The following is a 26992-nucleotide window of genomic DNA, read 5'->3' as shown; positions in this document are numbered from 1 at the left end:
CACTAAGTGGTAGTAGGAAGGACACTTCAAACTGTGCATCGTTGGTCAGGCCAGGGTCTGCCTTTCCTTCTGGGCTCCGGGCTCTAGGCTCCTGGAAGGAACTGTCTCAAACTCCCAATTCCCAGCACAGGATGGACGAGTGTGGGGTTTCTCCTTTCCTTGAGCCTGCAGTACAGCCTGGTCACTCCGACCCTTCCATGTTATCAGTGACTCTTGGGGCCAGTTGAAAGCTGCCTTTCCTTGGCTCAGTTGCACAAAGACAGAAAACATGTTGCCACCGGCATTGTTTAAACGGTTTAAAAAAAAAATAAAAAGCTGTTTAGTACTTTTTTTTTCCTTTTTAAGTACTAAACAAACAAACAATACCCAAGTGTCTACAGTAAAAAGTGAAAGTCCTACTTTGGTCTCCTTCCCATCTCTCACCTACAGTGTTTGCTCCTTATTAAGGTTTTTGCTGTGCCTGGTTTGGCGGGGGAAAGGCCGGTCTGGAGTCCGAGTGACTCAGTTCATGACCCAGCTCCAATGGGCTAGCTGTGTATCTTTGGGCCCAAACCTCAGTTTGCTCATCTATAAAATGGAGGAAGCATAGCTTAAGGGCTTAGAGGAGTATTGAGTGATATGAAACACAGAAAGCACTCCGCCAAGCCCCTGTACCCAGGTGGCTTCAGTTAAACTTGAGGCTTACAATTTTCTTTCCAGAATCCAGGTACTTTTTTTTTTTTTTCTAAGTCCGATTCCACGCAGTGAATGTGCTAATTACCGAATGGGGTCAATGTTTTCTGACTGTTCAGGTGATTTTTTTTTAAGTCCTTAAGGGCAGTTTCTATATGCAGAAACCACTCTTCAGAGGTTTACTTTATTTTTCAAATTAATATTCAAATGATCAAAGTTAAAAATTCAAACACAGATCAGTTGACTCACATCCTAAGATTAGCTTACTTTTTTTAAAGATTTTATTTTTAAGTAATCTCTGCACCCACCATGGGGCTCGAACCAACCAACCCCAAGATCAAGAGTCACATGCACCATAGACTGAGCCAGCCAGGCACTCCCAGGTAACTTACTTTTGATACTAGCAACTAAATATTATTCCAGGACCCTGACAGGATTGTTATTGTCTTAGAAGATGTCGTCCTTGGGGCACCTGGGTGGCTCAGCCGGTTAAGTGTCCAGCTTTGGCTCAGGTCATGATCTCGTGGTTTGTGGGTTCCAGCCCCATGTGCAGATAGCTCAGAGCCTGGAACCTGCTTTGGATTCTGTGTCTCCCTCTTTCTCTGCCCTTCCCCCACTCACACTCTGTCTCTCTGTCTCTCAAAAATAAATAAACATTTTTTGGGGCGCCTGGGTGGCTCAGTCAGTTAAACGTCTGACTTCGGCTCAGGTCACGATCTTGTGGTCCGTGAGTTCGAGCCCCGTGTCGGGCTCTGGGCTGATGGCTCGGAGCCTGGAGCCTGCTTCTGATTCTGTGTCTCCCTCTCTCTCTGCCCCTCCCCCGTTCATGCTCTGTCTCTCTCTCTGTCTCAAAAATAAATAAATGTTAAAAAAATTTTTTAAATAAAAAAAATAAACATTTTTTTAAATGTCATGCTTTTAAGTTCAGCTTATAAAATTTCTTATTCTTTTCATAAGCCCAGGTAGGATTGCCAGATAAAACAGAAGATAGGATGCCCAATTAAATCTGAATGATTTAAAAGTCACATTTACCTAGTGTTTTTATTTGCTAAATTTAACCAACCCTATATTCGGCAAACTTAATTACTTTTAAGGGGTCATAGATCCATTTTCAAACATTTTACACTTCTTTTATAAATTTAATATACTCCATTTCCTTGAAAACTTCTTCAGTTGTCTGAACTAATGAAAAAGCCATCTTTTAAAATACTAATTCTTTTTTTTTAAGATTTTTTTATTTTTAAGGAGTCTTTACACCCAATACAGGGCTCGAACCCATAATCCTGAGATCAAGTGTTGCACACTCCACCAACTAAGCCAGCCAGGTGACCCTAAATATTAAGTAATTTTAATTAATTAAACTTATGGAAACATAGTTAACCCCAAATTCTCATACAGGTTTCAGAACGGTGCATATGGTTAGTATGAAACCCTTAGTAAGGTTTCAATTTAAAGTCACGAATCTGGATCCATCCCCCTAATTGCACATTTTACGTTGGAATTAAAAAATTGTCGGTTAAACGGGCCAAAATCTCTCACGTTATATAAAATGTAAGCATGTACAGATTCCTTCTTAAAAGTCACAAAAAGCATGTACCACACTTAATTCTAAATCTTCTTCTCGTTGTAACATGCCTATTTGCCAGGCAATCACCACCATTTCCCCCAGAGATTTAAGGAGGCCTGTTATAGGCTCTAGAGAGCTTTGTCTCACCAGGAGCTCAGGAAACCATTATTTCCCTCCATGTGCTCTTTGGGGCTATCTCCTTAGCCTGCCTGGGCATGGTTGGTCAGAGATTTTGGCCAGGATGCTGACTGGATGTACGTTAGTTCTATATCTGCACCTTTCTCTGTGGCTACAGCCACCCGCCCATCACTTCAAAGAGGGGGTTGTCCAGAGATCCCAATGCTGGCTTCCAATTCTCATTACCCACCTTCTTCACAGAAGAATTTTCCTTGCCCAAGTCTGCAAAGCTCACCGGGGCTTACAACTTGATTGGATTTTGCATTTCAGATCTTCTGTCTCCGTGCCCACATCTCCAAAACTCATTTTACTTAGGTCAAAATCCTACAGCTCTTACAAAGCCCTCCTTTCCTGGGTCATACAGCTCTTACAAACATTAAAGCAATATCTGGTTGAATTGTGGATCTTTCTAGGGGCTTTAACTGGCTCTTCATCCTTAAAGTCCAAGCACATTTTCCTGACCCGTTCTAGCAGGCTAGTAGTTGCTGTTCTTGGGAACACACTGCTAGCATGCGGTGTATTAAACTGTATACAGTAAAACTGCCTTAAAAAATTATGTAACTCAAACTAGACTTGACCTTAACAACGCCCATCGGGGCGATTAGAGAGTTGGAGCCTGGGTGTGTCCAGGGACAGCTGGCTGCCAAATCCCAGTGAGGACAGAAAGCCTGGCAGGATTTCCCTCCAGCCCCCGCTTCACTGCCCCCTCACAGAAGGCTTCTGCACCCCAGCTGCCCTCTGGGGTAGATGGCTTCCGAATTATCAATTCTCAGGGAAAGAAGGCAGATGGCATGCCACCACAGGACAGATGACCGGATGTCACAGCTGGCTCCCAGTTGGGATATGAGTGACTTTGCGGAGGATGGTGCCCAAATTACGCAGGCCGATTTCCTCACCAGAGTGACAAAAACAGGGGCTCCTCAAAGACTAGCCCCTTTTCTCCATTTCCTTGGGGAATGAAACCCATGATCTTCAGTTCCTCAGAGAAGTGAAAGTAGCAACAAGGAATCCAGTAATTCCTGTTATCTGCAGGCTTTATAAGTCAGCTGAGCCTGAAGTAGTGGCCTAGAGCCCGCACACCAGACACCGCTGCCCTCTCTCTGAAGCCAGAGGAACATCAGGATGCCTCAGCCGCCCACCTTCCTCCTGCTTCTCCTCCTTTCCACCGGCAGTGCCCTGGCCCTGAGGCTCTGCTCCTTTAATGTGAGGTCCTTTGGGGAAGCCAAGAAGGAAAACAAGAATGCCATGGATGTCATCGTGAAGGTGAGACATTTTCCTGTCGGAAAGAGCGCCGGACCCCCCTCGCGCCCTCTCTGATGCGTTCAGACTTTAAGAGACTCAGGAGATGTTCCACTCAAGTTAGTCGCTGGGGTGAAGGTAGCAGCCGCCTTGGCATTTTGTCACAATAATGGCAGCAGTAATTCCAGTAACCACATCACCTCTCTGGGCTTCATGTCATCATCTGAACGTGAGGGTAATGCCAGTACCTCCCTGTAGGACGGTTTTGGGGAATGCTTGAGTTGGCACATGTGAAGCCCCTAAAACAGTATCTGGCTCCCGGTTACTGAACGCCCCTGTCAGGCACTGCAAATATGTGATTTCCTTTCATCACCCTTAAAAAGGAGGATTTTTATCCCCACGAAGAGATGAACAACAAAAGGTGAAGTGACCTCATATAGGTGGTGGGTGGGTAGGTGGAGGGGAGCTGGGAGGCCAGCCCAGCCTGGTCTTTTTACCCATCAATGCAGCACAGATTTTTTCTGCTAACTCTTTTCTCTCTTCTTTTCTTTCTTTCTTTCTTTTTTTTTTTTTTTCATTCTGTTTTGTTGCTTTTCGTTTTTCTCTTTTCTTTCTCTTTTTCTTTCTTTCTTTCTCTTTCTTTCTTTCTTACTCTCCTCCCTTTATTTCTTTCCTTCCTTCTCCCTCCATCTTTCTTTCTTTCTTTCTTTCTTTCTTTCTTCTTTTTTTTCTTTCTTTCTTTCTCTCTACACCCCTCTCTTCTTCCTTCTTCACTGCCCACCTCATCAACCTTTTCCCAACTATCAATTCTTATCTTTCTCTCCACTTAGATAAGACTTCCCTTGCACAGGGCGCCTGGGTGGCTCAGCCAGTTAAGTGTCTGACTTTGGCTCAGGTCATGATCTCATGGTTTGTGGGTTCAAGCCCTCTGTCAGGCTCTGCACTGAGCCTGGAGCCTGCTTCGGATTCTGTGTCTCCCTCTCTCTCTGCCCCTCCCCTGCTTGTGTTCTCTCTCTCTTCCAAAAATAAATAAATAGACCATTAAAAAATTTACATATATGTGTATATATATATGTGTGTGTGTACATACATATGTATACACACACATATATATACATATATATGCATATATACATACACACACACACACACACACACACACACACACACATATATATATAAAAGACTTCCCGTGGGTATTATGACCAATGTCTGGAGATGCTGCTCACATTTCTTTAGAGTTGCTTGACTCTCTTTACCCTACAGGTTAATTTATTTTTGATGATGCTGGGAGCTGAAACCTTTCCCAGGGCTCTGTCTGGGTATTATCACCTTAGAAACCCCTGGAGGCACCAGGGTATGGTGGGAACACCAGGAGCTCTGGGGTCAGATCCCACCAGGCAGCTGTGTGAGCAAGCCCGGGAATTCCCTTCTCCTCGCTGAGCCCCTGGGCCTTTCTGAAAGTGGGCCTTACACAACCTGTAGCACCAGTTGGCCTAGAGAAATCAAGGTAGAGCCCGTGAGTGGGCAGGTGATCTCACACAGAGCTGCCACTATTGGCATTAATACACAAAGTGGATTAGAGCAAGGACTGGCATGCTCTGCTCTTACTTACATGGTCCTCTCCCTGGTTGGCCCTGCCCTTTGGACAGCACCCAACGCCTTCCAGAGATTGTTGTTCAGCCAGAAGAGCCATGCCAAGCCTGTGGGAGCCGAGACTCCCTGGCTCAACAGGAAACTTTGACATACGAGGAAACTATTTTCCCTGCTTCCTCACACAAGGGCCCGTGGAACCCGGGTACCGACTGTGTTCCCATTACCTTCCTCACTTATTCTATCCAGGCAATGTCATCAGAGTCTTAAGAGAACAAAAGACTATCTTTTGTTCCTTGGTGATTCCATTATTGGGGGCTTATACTCAGCACCTCCCCTGAGCGGCTGTGTCCTACAGGGCTGACGGATGGACAGCCATCACACCAAACGCCAAGCATGGGAAAAGTCTTTGTCAAGGACTCCTTACTTTCCCCCATTGTTGCAAGACCATCCTGTAATCAGAGGTCATCCCCAAATACCTCCAGAGCCATTGAGAGCACAAACAATAAAACCCAAACCCAGGCATTCAGGAAAGTAATATTTACAGGGGCTAATGTCTAAGTACCTACTATAGGCCAGGAATTTTATATCCTTTGTTTTTTTAATGTTTATGTTTATTCATTTATTTTTGAGAGAGAGACAGCACAATCAGGGGAGGGGCAGAGACAGAGGGAGACACAAAATCTGAAGCAGGTTCCAGGCTCTGAGCTGTCAGCACAGAGCCCAACGTGGGGCTTGAACCCATGAACCATGAGCTCATGACCTGAGCTGAAGTCAGATTCTTAACTGACTGAACCACCTAGGTATTCCCAGGAATGTTATATTCTTATTATGACATAGGTGGCATTGCCCGCACTTTGTAATCCAGAAAACAGAGACTCAGAAAGAAGTGACTTACCCAGGATTCCATAGCTGTTAAGGGGAAGGATCAAGTCCAAACATATGACCCAACCATATTCGTGGAGGTGCGTTTTCCACTCTTCCATACTGGATTTATCACTTCAGAGACGAGCCCAGTTTCATCACGCTGTTGTCATTATGACCTTCATCAGGGAGGCTGGAGAGTGAGGGAGGCCTGCCGTCATCATCTTGGGTTTGCTGGCTGGCACCATGGGCAGTTTTCCAGATGCCAAACCCTGCCTGCTTCTGTCTGCTTCTTCAGTTTGTGTCCTTAAAGAGCGAAGTCTGTTCAGCCAACAAACACTCGGTGAAGGTAGACCACGTGCCAGCTGCTCTGAGGCACGCACTGGGGATAAGATGGTGGACATGGGAGGCATTGTCTCCCACAGCACATGATAATTATGATTTCAGGATTGCTTACTGTATGCCGGGTCCTTCACACTTAGTATCCAAGTTCAGCCTCATAGCCCCGCTGGTTGCATTTTGTAGACGAGACAACTGGAATTCAGAGAGGAGGAGTACATTGTCCTGGGCGTCATGGAGCAAGTGAGCAAAAGAACAAGGGCTTGGACCCAGGCCTAACTGACCCTCTCTGGGCTCTTTCCCCACCATGCTGGTTGCTCCCTGTTCAGAGGCACAAAAAAAGGTTTAATAGGCTTCTCTGGCCCCAGAGTGTTCATAGAGTTCTCCAGAGTGTCCCTTCCCTTCCCCCCAGCCCCACTCACCACACCACTTGCTGGGAGCCCCTCACTACTTGCCATGCTCAATCCCTACTCCCTCCCTCTGTGAACAGCAGCCTCAGGAAAATCTTGAGTTTCAGGTTTGGGAGGGCCTTCTGGGGGCCCTCACCTTTGGAGCCTCATTCTGAGGAGATGGAGCCCGGGGGGATCTATTTTTCCCGGCCTGAAATTGGGGCAGAGAAAACACACATCAGTGGTGGATTTGAAAACTGAGGAAAATGCTCACAATGTCATGTGAGATTTAAAAAAAAAAAAAAAAGACCCAAACCGTGTAATAAATATTGCCACTGTTTGCTGAGCGTCTTTTCTGTGCCAGGGACTAGACTGAATGTATTATTTCCATCATGTCCTTTAATCTCTATGGCAACCCCATAAGGAGGGTACTGTCCCAGTTTACAGATAAGGAATCTGGTGGTTCAAGGAACATTCGTGACTTGCTCAAGATCACACAGCTGGTGAGCGATAGAGTCAAGACATGAATCCAAGGCCATTTGATTCGATGCCTATATTTTCAACTAACAGGCTAGTTATTCTGATGCCATTTTGTAAATATGTGTAAGTATAGAAATCACATGAGAAGTGTCTGAGTGGTGGCTTTACAGGTCATCAGGTGATTTTTTATAGTCTTTTACATTTTCCAAATTTTCTACAATAAGCAACATTATTTTTATAATTAGAAAATTATAACAAAATTATTGTTTTAAGTTTATTTATCTTGAGAGAGAGGAGTAAAGAGAGGGAGAGAATCCCAAGCAGGCTCTCTGCTGTCAGTAAACTCTGATGCGGGGCTCAATCTCACAAACCTCGAGATCATAACCTGAGCCAAGATCAAGGAGATGTGGGGCTCCAGAGCGTTTGTTATTGAGGCAAAAGGGTTGTAAACAGGGAATCTAAAAGCTCAACCCTTCAGGGGCGCCTGGGTGGCTCAGTTGTTTGAGTATCCAACTCTTGATTTCGGCTCAGGTCATGATCCCAGAGTTATGGGATTGGGCTCCAAGCTAGACATGGAGCCTGCTTGGGATTCTCTCTCTCTCCCTCTCTCTGTCCCTCACCCCCACTCAAGCACACACTTGCGCTCTCTCTCTCTCTCTCTCTCAGAAACAAAACAAAACAAAACAAAAAAATAAAAGCTCAACCCTTCTGCTCAGAAAAGGGAGTCTGAACTCTGGCCCATTTTTGTCCCGCGGCAATGGGTTACATTCAAAAGGGACCTTGGTCTCCGAGGAGGAGCAATCAGGGGATGTGGGGATCTCCTCCGTTGTTGAACATAGTGGTCAAGCAGGGCTCTGCAGTGGATGATCCCATTATTCACATTCACAGGGTGTTCGCATTACTTAACTGCACTGAGGCAGAGTCCTCAATTATACTATGGGGATAACAAGACGGCCAACATCCAAGGACTATTATAAAAATTTAATGAGTTGATGACAAGAGCTAACACTTATAAAGCCAGGCACCACATGAGGCACTTTATGTAAGACAATTTATTTAACTTATGTTAAATAGACTCTCACCTGTCACTTTTTTTTTTTTTTTTTTTTTGAGAAAGAGAGAGTGCGGGTGCAGGGGCAGGGCAGAGAGGGATAGAGAGCATGAGCGAGGGGGCCTTTGGGGGGCGGGGCAGAGAAAGAGAATCCCAAGCAGGCTCCATGCTTGGTGTGGAGTAGCTCAGTGTGGAGCTTGAAGCAGGGCTCAGTCCCATGAGCTGTGAGATCATGACCTGAGCCAAAATCAAGAGTCAGACACTTAACCGACTGAGCCACCCAGGCGCCCCATCATCTGTCATATCTTAATAAATATTGGCCATCATCTCCTCTCCCATAATTACTTTATCCTCAAGCAGTTTCCTTTTTTTAATAACACTTTAATTTTTTAAAATTAGAAAGGTATCATTTTTTAAGTTAAAAAATTTTAATTTCTAACTTAATTTTATTAAGTTAAAAATGGTTATTATGGACTACTTTGAACATATAGAAGCATATAAAGAAGAAAAAAAATATCAGCTGTTACCCTATCACTTGAAGATAAGAGCTATTGGCATTTAGGGCATTTTTCTATGCAAAAATAAATACATAAAACTGCATCTGGGGGTGCCTGGGTGGCTCAGTTGGTTAAGCGTCTAACTTCAGTTCAGGTCATGATCTCATGGTTCGTGGACTTGAACATGTGTTCACAGCTGTCAGCTGTGAGCTGGCTTCGGATCCTGTGTCTCCCTCTCTCTCTGCCCCTCCCCCGTTCACACTGTGTCTCTCTCTGTCTCTCAAAAATAAATAAATGTTAAAAAAAAATTAAAAACTGCATCTGTTTTGCAGCATGGAGACTGCCCTGTATCACCAGTTTTGTATTCTGCTTTTATATTGGAAGTATTTCACATGTTGTTAATATTCTTTTAAAACATGACTTTTAATGCTACATAATGTCCTATGCCATGTTTACAACATCTTGCATTTAATGCTTTTCTATTTGGGGATACTTAGGTTGTTTCCAAGTTTTTGTTGTGCTATTGCAATGCCTCTTCCTCTTTGATCTGTACAAGTAATAATAATAGCGATAATAATTTCATGTGTGGCTCCAAATGCCTAGCACTGTTCTAAGGACCCATTTAATCCTCCAGCAACCTTGTGAGGGAATAACTGTCATCATTCCAATTTATAGATGAAGACACTGAGGTGCAGAGAAGTAGTAGATATTTCTTTATAATAGAAGACCTTCCTCAAAGGGGGAAAACTAGGCCAAAGAGTAAGTACATACTCCAGACTTTTGATACATACTTTAAAGTGCCTTCCAGAAAGGTCTGACAGAGACCAGTGACTAAATCAGCAAGCTGGCTCGGTGGCAGGACCCAGCTCTCCCTGATGTTTTAACAGCATGGTAGGCTTCGTAGTCACAAGAACCCGAATTCAAATCCTGACTCTACCATCTATACTGGCTGTGTGACTTCAAACTTTTCACTCAAACACTCTGAGCCTGGTTTTCTCCTGAGGTTAGTGAGCCAATAATCATAGTTCTCTCACAGTGTTGGTGAGGCTTATGGTAGGCTCACAATAAATGTTAGCGCTTGTAATTTTTATTATTATGATTTTGTTGCCAGGTGAACTGGGGAGACCATATCCATACCGGCATCTCTCACGTACTAAGAGCTTAATATTTATTATTATTATTATTATTATGCTGATTATTCAAGCAAAAAAAACAAGATATAGGGCATGTGATCATAGGCTCTGGATTCAGATTGCCTAGATTTGCATTCTGCCTTGGCCATTTTCTAGCTGAGTGACTTTGGATAGTTTACTCGGTTTTCCTGGAGCCCCAGGCTCCTCATCTTTAAAACGGACATAACTGAAAAGAAATAAACATTAAAAGGTGTTGGGGGGGGGGGCTCCTGGGTGGCTCAGTCAGTGGTGAGTTCGATCCCCACGTTGGGTGTAGAGATTACTTAAAAATAAATTATTTTTAATGTTTTATTTTATTTTTGAGACAGAGAGAGACAGAACATGAACAGGGGAGGGGCAGAGAGAGAGGGAGACACAGAATCAGAAGCAGGCTCCAGGCTCTGAGCTGTCAGCACAGAGCCCAACGCAGGGCTTGAACTCACAAACCGTGAGATCACAACCTGAGCCAAAGTTGGATGCTTAACCGACTGAGCCACCCAGGCACCCCTAAAAATAAATTTTTTAATCAAATAAAATAGACATCAAAATACGATCTGCCTCACAAAGTTCCTCACTTATTTCAGTGATAAAATTCATTACTTTAACAAAGCACCAATCCTATACCTAAAACATAGTAAGTGCCCAATAAAAGATTTTATTACTTGCAGTAAATGGCCTGAAACACCTGGGAATTCTGTCTTCACAGGTCATCAAACGCTGTGATATCATACTCCTGATGGAAATCAAGGACAGCAACAACATTATCTGTCCCATGCTGATGGACAGACTAAATGGGTAAAGACGGGGCTCCTGGACCCTCTGCAGACTCAAGGTCAACTGCAAGGACACCTGAAAAGCCTCAGGAATTGAACCAAGGGTGAAAGCCAGCACTCACCCTGACTACCAAGTCACATGACCAACACTGCCCACATTTCCAACTCCATTAGCCAAAGTCCTGAGAACTTTCAACCAGCTAGTTTTAATATGATAAAGTAAATAGAGGGAACAGATGAGGAGCCAGGACAGAGAGAGAAACAAAAGGGACAAGGGGCTGAGCTTAGAACTACTGTTATAAAAAAAAGGATGAGTGCAAATATGAAGCTATGGTATGCCCGCAGGCTGGAATATTATGTAGCCATTAAAAATCATGATCACTACAGAATAGCTTAGAGCTAAATACTCCAGCATGGAAAGATGGCTGCAGTATATTGAAAACAGCAGGTTCAGAACCGTAGGTAGAGTAGCCCATTTTAGTAATCACATTACACTATACATGAATAAGCATGTGTTTGAGTTTGCATGAGCCTAGAGGAAAGACTGGAAGAATGTGCCCAAACCATTAATAGTGGTTACTTCTGGGCCAGGGGAGTGGGTGTGATTGGAGGACCATTGTGGAGGCAGTCAGTGAAGAAATGCAGAATATTTACTTTTTATTTTATATATTTCTATATGATTTGAGTAGCTTACAAAAAGCCTGATTTTACAACTTCAAAAAAAAAAAAACCCCAAAAGATAATGTCCTCAAATATTTTTAAATTACGTTGGATTATATTTGTGATTTATATTCTTTCTCAAAGAATAATCAGCAAACCCACCCACCTGAAAATCATCCCAATGTGAGTTAAAAAGGCATATTCAAGGGGCACCGGGGTGGCTCAATTGGTTGGGCAACCGACTCTTGATTTCGGCTTAGACCATGATCTCCCGGTTTGTGAGTGTCAGCCCCGCATTGGGTTCCACACTGTCACAGTGCAAAGCCTGCTTGGGAATCTCTGTCTCTCTCCCTCTCTCTCTGCCCCTCCTGTGCACTCTCTCTCTCTCCCAAAATAAATAAATAAACTTAAAATTTTTATTTTTTTTAAATATTTTGTTAATGTTTATTCACTTTTTGAGAGACAGAGACAGAGTGCAAGCAGGGCAGGGGCAGAGAGAGAGGGAGACACAGAATCCGAAGCAGGCTCCAAGCTCTGAGCTGTTAGCACAGAGCCTGACACGGGGCTCGAACCTACAAACTGTGAGATCACGACTTGAACCAAAGTTGGACACTTAACCAACTGAGCCACCCTGGTACCCCTGTTATTATTATTATTTTTTAAATAAATGAATGGTCAATCCAGCCTCATTCAGCCTGGGAGGAAATCTTGGACACTCTCCTTCACACAGAGGGTCCCCTGGGCTGGTTCCCCCTTCTCCGGGGCTCATTTTCTCATCTGGAAATATGGAGTTGGGCTGAGCTTCTCCATTCAGCCTCAGCAGCTCTTCTCTTTCCAGATCTGATCTTTGATGATGGAAAAGGGAGTTTAGTGCAAGGGTCAGGCGCCTACACTCAACTCAGACCACTTGTGTTTGGATTTTGACTCTGCTATGACTTCGGGCAAGTTACTCACCCTCTTTGCACCTCATTTTCCCTGTGTATAAAATGGGACTGGTAATGGAACCCATCTTCCCGGAATGTGGTGCTGATTAAATCCTGCATATAAGTGTTTGGGCTGTGCCTGGTCTGTAGCAGTGACCAGTCAGGGCTGGTGGTGTCTATTACTAGTAAAAGGAAGCAAATTATGATGACAAATGATGGTCCCAAGGGCCGCATGTAACAGCTGCCATCGGTGCCCTAACTACATGCCAGGCATCCAGTTAATCAATTTATGTGTGCTATTTCATTCACTCCCACAACAGCTTTGTGGGGTGGGTACTATTACTGTTTCCCTTATAGCTGAGGGAACTGAGGAACAGAGAGAAGGGACTTGCCCAAGTTCACCCAGCCAGTAAATCGTGGAGCTTACCTTTGAACCTGGGTCATTTCTGACTCCAAAGCTGGTGCTCTATTCTGAACCTCCTGAGCTTTCCTTAGAGGGACTCTGGTCAGTTTTCAGAAGTACGAGGGGACAGGGGCTCTATGCCCCTCCCCACAGCCAGCCTGGATTGAGTCTTCCCACCCCAACTGGCCTCCCTCAGTTGTCCCAGCCCCCCTAGACCATGCCACTGACTCCAGGCAGAAGCAGGCCTGTTTGTCCCCTTATCCCTCGTAAGCCAACAGGAGCCTTAGTCACCTCACAGCTGAGTCACGGCAAGAATTTTGCCAACCCAAAATTTGGTAGGCTAGATTCAGAACAAGGTCAACTTTCCCAAACTGGAAGCCCAGTGGAATCCAACGTCCACATTCCTCAGGCCCCAGTAGCCAGACCTGCCTTAGAATATGTATCTAGTGGCACCTTGATGGTTCAGTTGGTGAAATGTCTGACTCTTGATTTCGGTTCAGGTCATGATCTCATGGTTCGTGGGATCAAGCCCCACGTTGGGCTCTGCACTGACACTGAGGAGCCTACTTAGGATTCTCTCTCTCTTAAGATAGATAAACTTAAAAAAAAAAAAAAAAGAATATGTACCTAAAGTCCTAGGAATTTCTGTAGGGCCTAGGTTGGGCCCTAAATGCTCCTTCTGCTACTAAACCTGAGAATATGCTATAGCTTAGACGTGCCCTAGATCTTTCTGTGGGCAAATGGGTTAGACCGTGCCAGGCACCGCCCAGGGTGAGTTATCAGCAGGTTTGGCAAACACATGGAGAGTCAAGTTTCCCTGGTGTAAATGAGGGGTAGAGGTAATGGGACTTCACATTTGTATCGCCAGCCCCCAGAACATAAACAATAGCTGGTCTGAAATCATAGTTCTAGGACTTGTGAGAAAATGCTTGAGGGTTTTCAGAGCAGGAGTGAATGTCCAATGAAAACGTTACTAGGAATTCTGCATATGATAAATGTTCAGCAGTAGTGCATGGACAGGGTGACCTGATAAGGTTTCCTCCACCAGGAAGTATGAGGTCAGCCCCAGCCATGAGCCAGAGTGAGATATGGAGCAGATTCTGGCCTGAAGCTTCTATGGTCTCAATAATGTCCCACAGGTGCAGGGCAAAGGGTGTGGATTTGGAGTATGTAGGATCTGAGTTCAAATCCCAGCTCTGCACTTGCAAACTATACAAGGTGGGTAACAACAGTACCCATCTTCTAAGGGTAAGAGTTAATGGCTGTCAAGATCCTGGAAGATGTCACATTCCCAGTCAATGGTGGCCCTTCTTATTAGACCCCAAGGTTATGATGAACGGTAACCCTTCTCCATGATGCCATTGGTGATATGGATACAGAGTGAAGATAGGGGAACATGCAATAGGGGGATGTTTATTTTTTAAGATGCATAATGTAAAATCTCTGCATTTTAGAAATTCAAGAAATTCAAGAAATTCAAGAAAAGGCATAATGTACAACTATGTGATTAGCTCTCGCCTTGGAAGAAACACATATAAAGAGCAGTATGCCTTTCTCTACAAGTGAGTATAGCCTATGCTTCCTGGAATGTGGTTCACTTATAAATGATGACTGTGAATTGAATCAAAATGCTTATCTTTTCTTCAAAACCAAATGTTGACCTCTAACCAGTTCTCAATATTGATCAAAATAATTGCTGTCAAATTGACTCTGAAGCAAAGCGTTACCTCTTCAAACTAAAGAGTACAAGCAGCTTCCTAACACCTAATTTGTTGGTTGAGTCAGTGACTGCCTGGTCAGGAGGGTCAGGAGTTCTTTATCCTCCCTCATCAAGTCCTGGCCCAGGGATGGAAACCTGAGTTGCCCAGCATGGCTGTCTCTGAAACTTCAGAGTTTTGTCTTCTTCCTACAGTAATTTGTTCTAAATCTGAACATTAACTTGTGGGTGCCCCAGATAAGTGGTACTGCTCAGATCTCCAGCTTTCAAAGGGTCCTGGCCATGGAGAAGAGTAGATGGAGCCTTGTTCTCGGGTGAAAGATCCCTTGCAGGGCAAGAGCCTGCCTGGGGGGCTAATGAAGCCATGTCTCTGCTTCTTGAATGAAGACGTCAACTGACTCAGCTGGAAGTGCTTCCTATTTTTTCTCCCCTAGGGAAAAGCTACTGTCTGTGAAGAAACGCTACCTCTACCATGACTATCAGGCTGGAGACACAGATGTATTTTCCAGGGAACCCTTTGTGGTCTGGTTCCAGTCACGCTACACCGGTGAGACCCAAGGCGCCAGTTGTGAATAACCTCCCTGTGATCCCATGAATGGACAATAGCCCCAGATGTGAGCGGGGGTCCCAGGGTTTATGCAGCATTGTTAGGGAGGCATCAGACTTGAGATGGCCATTGAGAACGTCTGATACTTCAGTGTTAGGGATGCAGCCTGGCTTCTCAGAATGCCAAGACCTCCTCCCTTAGAATGCACCTGAAGTCAGTGGTAACTCCATTCTTGTTGGAGCAGTTAGGCTGATGGAAATTATTTACTGCAATTCTTGAGTTGCAGTCAAGCATAGCTTCATTCTGAAAAATTGCAGTGGTGGCCAGCAGAAATGAACCCCAAACTAAAGTCTCCCTCTGCCTCTAGTAATGACATGGCAAAGTCCTCCAAGGACTGGGTATAGAGGGGAAATCCAAATGATTGCTCCCTTAACTTTGACAACAACTACACTTATATAAGCCACTAACAAGTATTGATCCCTGATTAGTGCCAGGTTCCTGCAACCTTGCAACACCCTGCAGGTTAAGACCTAGGATTGTCTCCACTTTTACATTTGAAGAAGCCAAGGTTCGAATAGGTGGAGTCACTTGTCCAAGGTCACCCAGCAGCTCTTGACATGAATGAGCAGGGCTGTAACCCAAGCCACTATCTTGGGAGCACATACTCTTAACCACAGTGCATCTTGAAATGGAAAGTCAAGAATTAATTTGATTTGCAGATTGAAGCTATATAGAATCCAGTATCTTTTCAGGACCTACTACGTGCCATGGTCTGTTCCAGGCACTGACCAAGGCAGACAAAACCCCTGCCCTAGTGAAGTTATGTTGTAGTAGGCAAGACAGATAATGACCAAATAAATAAATGTATGTGAGCATGTACCCCCAAATTTATACTACACAAATATAAACACCCTGAACGATGAAGTTAACTATTCCCACCCTGGCTCATTAGTACTTCAGGAAAACCAACATGGAAGAAAGGTGGAGGAATTTCCAGTAGAAGAAGAGAAGGATCTGGGGGCTATTTAGGACAGAAATGCACGTCAGAGAGCATGTGTAATAGCTTCATCGTGCACACAATTCACACTTAGCTGACCAGAGCAGTGTTTGGAGAGCAGCCTGCCCCCCGCCCCAAGTGATTATTTCTTCTCCGAGAGAGTCTTCAGCTACACACAGCTAAACATTGCTAAACAAACCTGTTTGTCTTGGGCCTCCACCTTTTCACCCTTCTCTATCTCTCCTCCCCTAGGATGGCACTTCAGCCATGCCCTGTTTAGAGTTTTTTTTAATTTATTTATTTTGAGAGAGCGAGGGGGAGGGGCATGGATGGGGAAGGCAGAGAGACCTAGAGACAGAATCCCAAGCAGGCTCTGCTCTGTGCTGGCAGCGCAGAGCCCAACGCAGGGCTTGAACTCACAAACCATGAGATCATGGCCTGAGCTGAGACCAAGAGTTGGACGCTTAACCGACTGAGCCACCCAGGCGCCCTCCTGTTTGGAATTTTCTATCTTGTACAAGGAAACATTATGTCCCCTGTATTTGAGATTAAAGATAGAGTTAGCCATTCATCTATCTTTTTTCCCTTTTATTCATTTACTCATTCATTCATTCATGTATTCAATAAAGAGTTTTGAGCATCTCCCATGTGCCAGGTGCTGTGCTAGGTGCTGGAGCCAAGAGGGTGAGCAAGACAGAACTCAGGTTCCAGTGGGCCAAACTCAGAAGCACAGCAAGTAATCTCAGGGCACGAAGGAAATAAAAGCAGGGTGCATTCCATAGTGGGGTGAGGGACCAACCCAATTTAGGTGACATTGGGTTGTGACCTGAAGAAGCCAGTCACAGAAGACTGGGGAAAGGGCCATTCTGAGGGGAGGTGCCAGTAAGCTCAGAGGTGGAAAGGAGTTGGGATGTGTAGGGAGACCAGAGAGAGGATGGGGGGTGGAGTGGAGGCCTGAGAAGAGTGAGAAATAAGGCTGGTGGGTAAGTGCAGGGTCCTGGAGACAGGCTGCAGGCTCTGAGTCCTGACTTTCCATTGTGTGACCTGAGCAGTGATTCCCAACAGCCCCTAGCTCCCGAGTAGGCCTGGGGACCCAGGCACAGGACGAGGGAAAGCTGGGGGAAGAGGCATTCAGAGCACAACAGCTCCATTGCCAGGTGGGCGAGGCTCAGTTCCAAGGCTCCCTCTGTCCCTCCTGGTGGGGGGAGGTTTTCAGATATTTCACAAAAGGCCACTTTCTTTTTTAAATAATGTTTGGGTTTTTTTTTTTTTTCCTGATTACAAAAGAAGCATAAACTAACAAGCCTCCTTTTTTTTTTTTTAATTAGAAAAAAGTTTATTCTTTAGTACAAAAGCCAAACAGGCTTGACTTATTAGTTTTTAAAAAGTAGAGAATATAATTTTTCAAAAAATGAGAAAATAAAAACACCCACAATACCAGCAAGCAGTACTGTCTACTGGCTTTCTCCTAGCTCTGCAGGTGAGTGGGAGAAAAGAGGCTTTCATGTACTGAAAATGCTGGCCTAATCGTCCTAAGAACAGTCATATCTCAGCCACCGGCTGGACCCTCTAGAAATGAGGGGACCCAGACAATGCAGGCTGGGCCTTCTAGGGGGACAGTCTGTTTCCCTTCAGCAGTGTTCATGGAACCTTCCTCTGTTCAGGGAAGTGTGTGACCTCTGCCTCTTTCCTGTTCCTCAGTTGTCAAAGACTTCGTGATTGTCCCCCTGCACACCACCCCTGAGACCTCCGTTAAAGAGATCGATGAGCTGGCTGATGTCTACACGGATATGAAACGTCGCTGGAAGGCGGAGGTGATGACCCTCTGTGTCTGTTGAATTCCTGTCTAGCAGAGGCAGAATGTGGTTCTGGGGAGGGATGAGGGACTCCCCAGGAGGGTGGGGGGTGGGGCAGGACCTGTGCAGACCCCCACTATTTTAGAGCCTCACCTCTGCCTTAAATACCCTTCTTGCTAAATTTGCCTGGGTACTGTCCACGTGGGTCTCAGCAATTCGTACACTGCTCCCCTAATAATGGCTGCCCAAAATCACTGGGTGAATAGCTATTGCCAGGCCACACTGAGGCTGAACATGCACAGGTTGATTTAATCCTCCCAATAACTCCATGAAGTAACTACCTTTCTCATTCTCACTCTGCAATGAGAACAGTGAGACACAGAGGGATCAACAGTCCTTCACTGCAGGTGATGACTCTCAAATTGGTTCATGAAAGGAAGAGCAATTTATTGGTTTATGTGACTAAAATGTCCAGAAGTAGTTCAGGCATAGCTGGATCCAGGGCTCAGACAAAGTAATCAGGGCTTGGCTTGTCTGTTTCTTTCCATCTCTTTGCCTTCCTTTCCTCTGGGTGGGCTCCACCCTTGGGAAGGGAAGATGGCCACCAGCAGCTTCCAGACCCAGTGGTCTGAGACAGATTTTCTGTGTCACAATACAATAAGTTTCTCAGGATTGGGTCCCGTTGGCCCTGATTGGGTCATTCATCCATCCCTGAACCAACCACTGCGATCAGCTCTGGTTAAGAAGCTCTGATTTGTTAAATCAGTGTGAGCTTCAGCCCAATCTCACAGACTGGGGTGAAGGAGGAAAGTAGTTTCCCAAATAATCAAGGGGTGCTATTCTCACAGAAAGGGAATACATCCACCATCCGTCTCGGTCTCATCTGGAAAACGGGGATGTCACCTGCTGTGGCTATGAGGGCCTGTGAAAGCTCTTGGCAAATATGGAAGTGTTCCAGAGGGCTCTTCCTCATTCCTCTTTCCTCCTTTTGGGATGTGATTCCAGTGACCTCCCCTTCCCCCCTCCTCAGTTCCACTGTTCAAACTGCAAAATGAGTCAAGGAAAGTGTTAGGGCTAGGACAGAGCTAGGACATGGAGAGCACCAGTGTGTAATTCATTGCTTATTTGTAAAAAGCAAGACAAGAGAAAGACTCATCCATTCCTAAAATTCTGAATTCATTCATTCACACAACAAGAATTTACTGAGCATCCATTACATGTCAGGCACTAGGGAGACATCGGTGGCACAAGAGTGAACAAGAAGGCCGTCTTGTGCTGAGGGCCCTTCAGTGAGACAGATCAGGATTTAATTCTTGACTTTACCACTTGAGCCCATAAGTTGAGTGGCCTAGAACTTGTCACTTTATCCCTCTATCCTGTTTCCCTTCTACCTTCTAGTGTTTATTGTGAGATTTAATTTAAACTTTATGAAACATTTAATGCTTGGCCTGACAGGCGGTACATGCTCAGCAAATCATGCCTATAACAATAGGAGCTGGTGGTCACTCGGGTTAAGGATGACATTCTGACCTCGGCCGCGCCCATCAATCTCAGGGAAAACCATGGTCTCTGAGGTCAAAATAAAATGTTTTTGAAGAAAACTCTAAAGTCAGCAACAGCCCCAAACAACAGCACTGGCAAGGAAACCTGACGCTTCCTCTGGATTGAGGAATATTAAAATCCTGTTCCAAGAGCTCTGAAGGGAAAAACACTTCTAAGACAGGAGGTTCTGCTGGTGGCCTCGGGGCAGGGGTGGACAACTCACTCTGTCACCTCCTTCCTTTCAGGCTCTTCCTACTTCCTCAGTAGACAGAATTTCCACAGGAGTGAGTTCCCGACTTCCAAACAATAGGACAGAAAAGCAGGGTGCCAAAGGTGTCAAATTAGCCACCCAAATTCATCTGTCCTGCTCGGAAACAAAAGGCGTTGGTACATCCATATGTTTATCCTCTACAGTAGTTTGAGCCAGAGAGATTTGAGGGAGATAAATGAGCTGGATTCTTTGATCCCCACCTAACTCTGCAAGCTGAATTAGAGGGACACAATGACTAAGAACAGGAGGGAAGGGCCACAGCAAACATCCTCCTTCCCAGTGAGAACACCTTCCCTTGTACATTCTCCCCTGACAAATACTCATCAAAACTGTGACTCAGTTTTAAACTCTAAAAAAAAAAAGAAAGAAAAAGACCTTGTATTACTTTGCCAAGTGCAGCCAAAGACTGGGTGACTTAAACAACAGAAATGTATACCCTCACAGCCCTAGAAGCTGGATGTCTAAGGTCAAGGTGTCAACAGGCTTGGTTTCTCCTGAGGCTTCTGTCCACGGTCTTCCGTCCATGTCTCTCTGTGTCCCAATCGCTTTTTATGAGGACACCGGCCATATTGGATTAGGGGCCACCCCTATAACCTCATTTTACCTTAGTCACCTCTTTGAAGGCCTTTCTCCAGATACAGTCACATTCTAAGGTATCGTGTGTTAGGACTTCAATATACGAATTTGTAGGGGTGGGGGGAGGGCACAATTTAGCCATAACAGACCCCGTTGTTTGCTGAGTATGGGAGGTGGGGCCATTGCTAGCAGTTCTGAACAAAAGCATTGGCAATAATACATACAAGGTGACGGTTCCAAATAACGTCTTTCAGAATTTCATTTTCATGGGTGACTTCAACGCCGGCTGTAGCTATGTGCCCAAGAAGGCCTGGAAGAACATCCGCTTGAGGACTGACCCCGGGTTTGTTTGGCTGATAGGGGACCAAGAGGACACCACAGTCAAGGAGAGCACCAACTGTGCATATGACAGGTAGGAGGCACCTGCCTGACTCCAGCTAGCCCATCCAGTGCTTGGTATGCATCAGGAAAGGTGCCTTGCTCTGGGCAGAGGAAGAACCTGGCTTGCAGCGCTGAGTCAATTAGACTTCAGGCCCGGCCATTGGGTACTTGTGCAGTGTGCAAACTGCATGGCCGTGTCCGGGAGCCCTGAGCATTGCAGGTTAACTGTGGCTAGTGCAGGCTTTGGTGTGAGACAGGTCTGGATTCAAATCCTGCCTCTACCATTTCATGTATCTGTGCATATGTCTGTGTCTTTGCTTCCTCATCTGTAAAATGGAGATTGCAGTCATGCCTCATTCATGGAGCCACGATGAGGATTAGATGAAGTAGTATATGTCTTCTCACACAATGCCTGGCATATGGTAAGCGTTCCATACATTCACTGGCTGTTAATTATTTCATCACAAAGACATACCACAATGCATTCACTCAAATCCCCTGTCATTGGGCTTAGGTTATTACCAAGAGTTTCCTGGTAGAAACACAGCTGAAGTGAACATTCTATACATGTACTTTGTGCATATATTTATGAATTCCTCAGGGTAAAACTAAAAATGAGACGAGTAAGTAAAAAGGTATTTACTTTTTTTTTTTTTTTTTTTGAGAGAGAGGGTACAAGTGAGAGAAGGAGAGGGAGAGAGAGAGAGAGCAGCAGGGCTCACCTGGAGCGAGGCTCAAACTTATGAGCTGTGAGATCATGAGTCAAAGTCAGAGGCTTAACCTACTGAGTCACCCAGGCACCCAGCGTACTTACTTTTTTAAAACTTTTGCTACAGGGGTGCCTGGGTGGCTCAGTCAGTTAACCCTCTGACTTTGGTTCAGGTCATGATCTCACAGGTTCGTGGGTTCAGGTCATGATCTCACAGTTTGTGGGTTCGAGCCCTGCATCAGGCTCTGTACTAACAGCTCGGAGCCTGGAGCCTGCTTCAGATTCTGTCTCTGTCTTTTCTCTGCCCCTCCCCTGCTTGTGCTCAGTCTCTCAAAAATAAATAAAATGTTAAAAAAGAAATTAAAAAAAAACTTCTGTTACATATTCCTAAATGCAAACACATACCTGTAAATAATAGCATTCTCGGGGCTCCCGGCTGGCTCAGTGAGTAGAGCACTCGGCTCTTGATCCTGGGGTGTGAGTTCAAGCCCCATACTGGGTGTAGAGATGGAGTGAAAAAAAAAAAAAAGTAAATGATAACATTCTCTCACAGTTGTAACATCTCCCTGGGGAATTTCAATCAGCTCTCACTTTTGTTTCTTAAACTGAGAGGTGGGGAAGGCACTTGAATTGTGTGCATGTTCATGATCTCCCCACCCACAGCAGAGACCGCAGGCTGGGAAATCCGCTGTGACCGCAGTTCCCAGAGTTCAGCCTGCCTCCGAGGAAGCAGGAGACGGCTTCTGCCAGAAGACAGCTGTTCTCACTTCTCTAGTTTTGAGGTCTGGCTTTCATTTCCATCCGTGACCTCCTTTGTTCCTCTCGGAGCTTTCAGGGCTGGTGTGTCCTTTGCAGAAGTCACTGCTCCAGCTCTCAAGAGTGGAAACAGCCCTAGCACTGGGGAAAGCGGAATCAAGGCAGGAGGGTTACAAGAGGCCGAGCTCGCAGGTGCCTGCCTCCTCTCTCTCACTTTGACCACTTGCCAACAAAGCTGGTTGGAGTAGGCCACTCACCCACCAGCCTGTTCACCCACCTGCCTACTCACATGCAGTTGTGCATTGACCGTGGGCAGGTCAAGAACCTTCTGCACCCCTGACCAACAAGAGGGAGGTGATTGAAAATAATGAAGCAGAGAACAGTGAATCACAGGGAAAGATGTTCACGTAAGATTGGGTGGGGTGGGGGGACAGGTTAAAAAAAGATGTTTACTGAAAGAACCTCAGTTTTATACACATATATGCCAAAGGATGGCAGGATTACATGTGCTTTTTTTTTTTTTTAATTTCTCATTTTGCTGCTCTGAATTTTCTATGTTTTCTGTACAAGCATATATCTTTTAGGGTTTTTTAAAAAGGCATATAAATTTCTGACAAGGAGAGTAAAATGAAATGGTCTCAATTCCAGTCTCCGTTCCGTGTTCAGATATTTATTGAACACCTCCCATGAGCTGTGCTCTGCTGGACACAAAAGATGTCAAGAGCTGGCCTGTGCCACGCCTCGGGAAAGACTTCAACGGCCTGCACACATATAGAGGAGTCAGAAATGGGGGTCTTAACGATGTTGCTCTCTACTCTCTGGGTCTGAAGGATGGCTCTAAGAAATCTCCGGCCGAAGGTGAAGAGTTCACTTGGGGACTGAATTCAAAGTTAACCCCGGTGGTATGGTAGCAAACACAGGAAACCAAGTCACAGGTCGGACTCAGGGAAAGCTTGGTGGAGAGGCATGAACTGGCAGTGTGACTCACCTTGTCCTTGTTCAGTCAGTGGGTTGGAGCCATGCAGACCCCGACTCATCACTCCACCTGGGATACGTTAGAGTCCATGTTTCCCAGACTCATTTAGCTACCATGTTCCTGGTGTTTGTTATCACCGCAAAGCAACCATACTATGGTTTTTGTCTGTATTTGTCTTTAAGTCCATTCATTTCTAATGAAATAAATTAATTTTTAAAGGAAATTTCATGTTAAGGTGAGAAACAATATCCTTTGTTGTAAATTGAAAATAGCTAAAAATAAGCCCTGTGAAAATCAAACCATGTTAAATTCTGCCTTAGTTCTCTCGCTTGCAGAATGCTTGCTGACTCCAGCCTGCTCTGTCTTGGTCAAAATGGGAGCTTAGGGGGTTATTAAAGATAAGCCGGTACCTTTCTCTATAATCAAATCAAGAAAAGTGAAAAATAACTGTGAAGGGAAAAATATTCTCACTATGCAAGTCATCGGTACTTGACTTGGTGTGGTGTCCACGTATCATTTATAATCTTCTCCTCCACCATCAGGGCTAACTGCCCACACAGGGAAACACTGTTTTGGAGCCCATGGGGCCACGGCAGGGCTTGGTCCCATTTCCCAGTCTGAGGCATTGTCCTAAGGGTCACCAGGTCTGCACTTTGAACATCACTCGGAAGAGCCAGGCTGCTCAGTCCATTCCAGATGTCAAACAGGAAATTTGGTTGGTCTCAGAAATCAACAAGGTGGATTAATGTGACTGTCTTCCCTCCCCTTCTCCAGGATCGTGCTTCGAGGACAAGAGATCATCAGCTTTGTTGTTCATGGATCAAACAGAACCTTTGACTTCCAGAAAGCTTATGGGTTGACCAAAGAGGAGGTACAGCTGCCCTCTTGTCTTTCTGTGCCACTGTCCTGGGAAGATGAGTTGGTGTCATCCTTTGAGGCCACCACTGGAGACACAACACTGGGCCATTGGACCTTGAGTCTCAAAGCCCATGATTCTGTGACTTGAAGACCTGTCTCAATTTCTGATTGAGCTGGTCCAGGGATGATGCTCACCAGTGTGTGTTCTGTTGGGTGACTTTAGGCCTTTTGTCTTCCCACTTTGAACCTGAATTTGTTCAGCACTAAAATGAGAGTCTCCTAATCCCCAAATTTATCTCCTTTTTCTCTTTATAGGCCTTGGATGTCAGCGACCACTTTCCAGTTGAATTTAAACTACAATCTTCAAGGGTCTTCGCCACCAACAAAAAATCTCTCTCTCCAAGGAAGAAAAAGACCCGTCACTCCTAGATACAAGAATGCCATTTTATTAACCATTTCTTGCTTCTAAATAAAACAGCTTTAACAGGTATGAACTTCTGCCTGCACTCAGGAAACAAGTCTGGTCCAACTGCTTTCATTTTTCAACTTGAATTTAATCTGACTTGAGTCAAATTGGGAGGACAGTCTTCTCTTACCCTTCTTGGGCTCCTACCTCCCCTGACTTACCTAAAAGGAAACTGGAGTCTTTTGCAGTCCAAAAGGACAGTCCCAAGAAAGGCCAAGGCCCCAACTGTACCCTAGGATTTGGGCAATTATCTGTTTGAGGAATCTGTTCCCTCCCGTTCGAGGTCAGGATGGTGATCATGTCTCAGGGGGATGAAGAATGAAGGCCATCCCACCTGGCCTCCCTGCCTCCAAATTGTCCTCCAACTCAGCAAGCCCAGTAACCACCAGAGCCATCCTTTGAAATTCCATTCTGACCACAGCCCACTTGCATTCCCAGCCTTGCTTCGATAGCCTGCAGGGGCTCCCACCACCATCTGGAGAGAGCCCAGAGTTTTTGGATGCCCACAAGGGTCTGTATTTTCTGGTGTAACACATCAGCCTCACCTTCATCCCATCTTGCACCCTGTGTCCAGCAGGACTGGCCCTTCCCTGCATGGCCCCAAGCCTCCCTCCTCCTGGGCTTTGAGTAGGCCGGTTGGCTGGCAGAGACTCAGGGTTTTGTTATCATTCTACAACCAAAGAGTTACAGAGGAGTCCTGTCAGCACCATTTTGCCTGTATCCATGGTGACCATTCTTGTTTGTTTCACTTCGCTTTCCCTTACATTGCTTCTTTTGTTCAAGTGGTACCTGAACATGGCTAAATATATGAGTAGTATCAAAGAATAAGCAGAGACAAGAAATGCTGCCCCGGGACCTCACCCACTCGTTTCCTGTCTCAGAAGCAACCCCTCTTACCAGTTTATGCATCCTTCCAAGAGAGTCTATGCATAAATAAGCACCATATGTAACCTTGAAACATAGAGTATATTATGCATGGTCCTACTTCTCGCTGATTTTCCTTAATATATCAGAGACGATGTGACTTTTGATATAAGAAAAAGAGACCATAAGCCTGAGTTTTGAGATTTGGTTGCATCTGACTGACAGAATTAAATCAAAAGGGTTCTGCTTATATGGGAAAACCATTTTCCCCCAAATTTCGTTGGAATTGTGGGGGGGAGGTGGTAAGGTTGTAAAGTTCCTGTCACCTCCTCTTGTGAGCAGGGCTCACTGACCCAGGAAGACATCCAATTTCCAAGGTCCCAAATGGTCAAGCAGGCAATTCCCAAATGAGCTTACTCTGGAGGAGATGACGATCCTTTCATTCCAGAGGCCAGCGGCATGGCTGGGACAAGAGCCCTGTGCTCGGTGGGGGAGGCAGGGGAAGGTGGACCAGACCAACCACTGTCCTGTCCACTGCTCCGGCTGGTCCTTCCTACCCTGTGACCTCCTTGGTTACAGGACATCCCTCCGTCTCTGCATTGGAGCAGCTTACTGGAGCCATGGGCACCTGCTGGCTCTGGGGCCACTCTGCCCGGCAAGAGGAGGCAGAGTGGGGCTTCTTCTTACTGGTCACAACTTAACAGGGTCACAGACATGCTCCCATCCCTTTGGGTCACCTGGCCTGACTGGGGCAAGGAGCTCTTGTGCCTTTTAGGGGAAGGAAGGTACACCTTGGTGGTACACAACCTTTCAGCTTTCGCTTTATCCAGAGGGTTTGAAACTGGCGTGTCCCAGAATCCCAGGGGACCTGTCGCCATGCTGATGCCTAGGCTCCAGGCCCCCAGAGGCTGTCTCAGAAGGTCTGGGGTGGGGCCCAAAAGCCTGCATTTTTGAGAGGCTCCCAGAAGACCTGAGGATAAGACTTTTCTTTCATTAGTTATTGAGAAACCAGATCTTAAACTCACTCTCCTGGCCCTGCTTAGTGAGAAGAGGGTAACATGAGGAGGGGATAGGCTCACTTTGGAGCCATAATCTGTACCACCTACGAGCTCTGGGATGCTGAGGAGGCCACTTGCCTTCAGTCCCCTGATGTGATCAACCTCAGAGGTGAAGTTTCAGTAAGATAATGAATGTAAAACACTGAATGTGTGCCTCACACTTAGCAAGCCCTTGACAAGTGGAGGCTATATTTTTATTAGCAGGACTTGCTCCGTCAAAGGGTGGCTCACTTTAAGTCTTTGGGTACATATGTCTCTCATTTAATTACTTTGAATTTTTGCTATATGAGGAATCAGACCAAGGTTCCATTTCTTTATCTTTGATCACAAAAAGTATTTCAGCAAGTGAGTCTTGAGAAATTGAGATGCCCCTCTTCCATTCCTATTATTTTCTCTTTCTTATCAACATCCCCTTCCTGCCTCAAACACAGCAGCATTTCTTTCATGCTCTTCATCCTGTCTCTGTGGGCTGGGGGCCAGAGGGTGGAGGGAGTTTCTTCAGTTCAGCAGCCCTGGCTCATATCTTTCCCTTGGGCTGGAGAAGGCAAGTATAAGGACAGTTGTCAAACCAGGAAAATAAAAGGAGACAGAGTTTTTGTGTCATTAATTAAACTCAGACGGCACTACTGTGCCATCTTGGAGAAGGCAATAGTCTTCACATAATTATCCTTAAAAGAAA

General features: G+C 45.4%; 1 protein-coding gene across 1 annotated transcript; it reads left to right on the top strand.

Annotated features, from left to right (window-relative positions):
• Positions 1-3376: 3376 nt before the first annotated feature.
• On the top strand, positions 3377-24440 carry DNASE1L3 (deoxyribonuclease 1 like 3). The gene is made up of 8 exons (XM_042927524.1): positions 3377-3679; positions 10747-10835; positions 14254-14361; positions 14951-15063; positions 17762-17874; positions 20500-20657; positions 23842-23938; positions 24241-24440. Exons 1-8 carry the CDS (start codon positions 3539-3541, stop codon positions 24352-24354), a joined length of 933 nt encoding a protein of 310 aa, XP_042783458.1. The 5' UTR covers positions 3377-3538; the 3' UTR covers positions 24355-24440.
• Positions 24441-26992: the final 2552 nt, after the last annotated feature.

Source organism: Panthera leo, chromosome A2, assembly GCF_018350215.1.
Source record: "Panthera leo isolate Ple1 chromosome A2, P.leo_Ple1_pat1.1, whole genome shotgun sequence".
Classification (NCBI taxonomy): domain Eukaryota; kingdom Metazoa; phylum Chordata; class Mammalia; order Carnivora; family Felidae; genus Panthera; species Panthera leo.
Note: the sequence above shows the minus strand (reverse complement) of the source record. Positions and strands in the feature narration are given on the sequence as shown.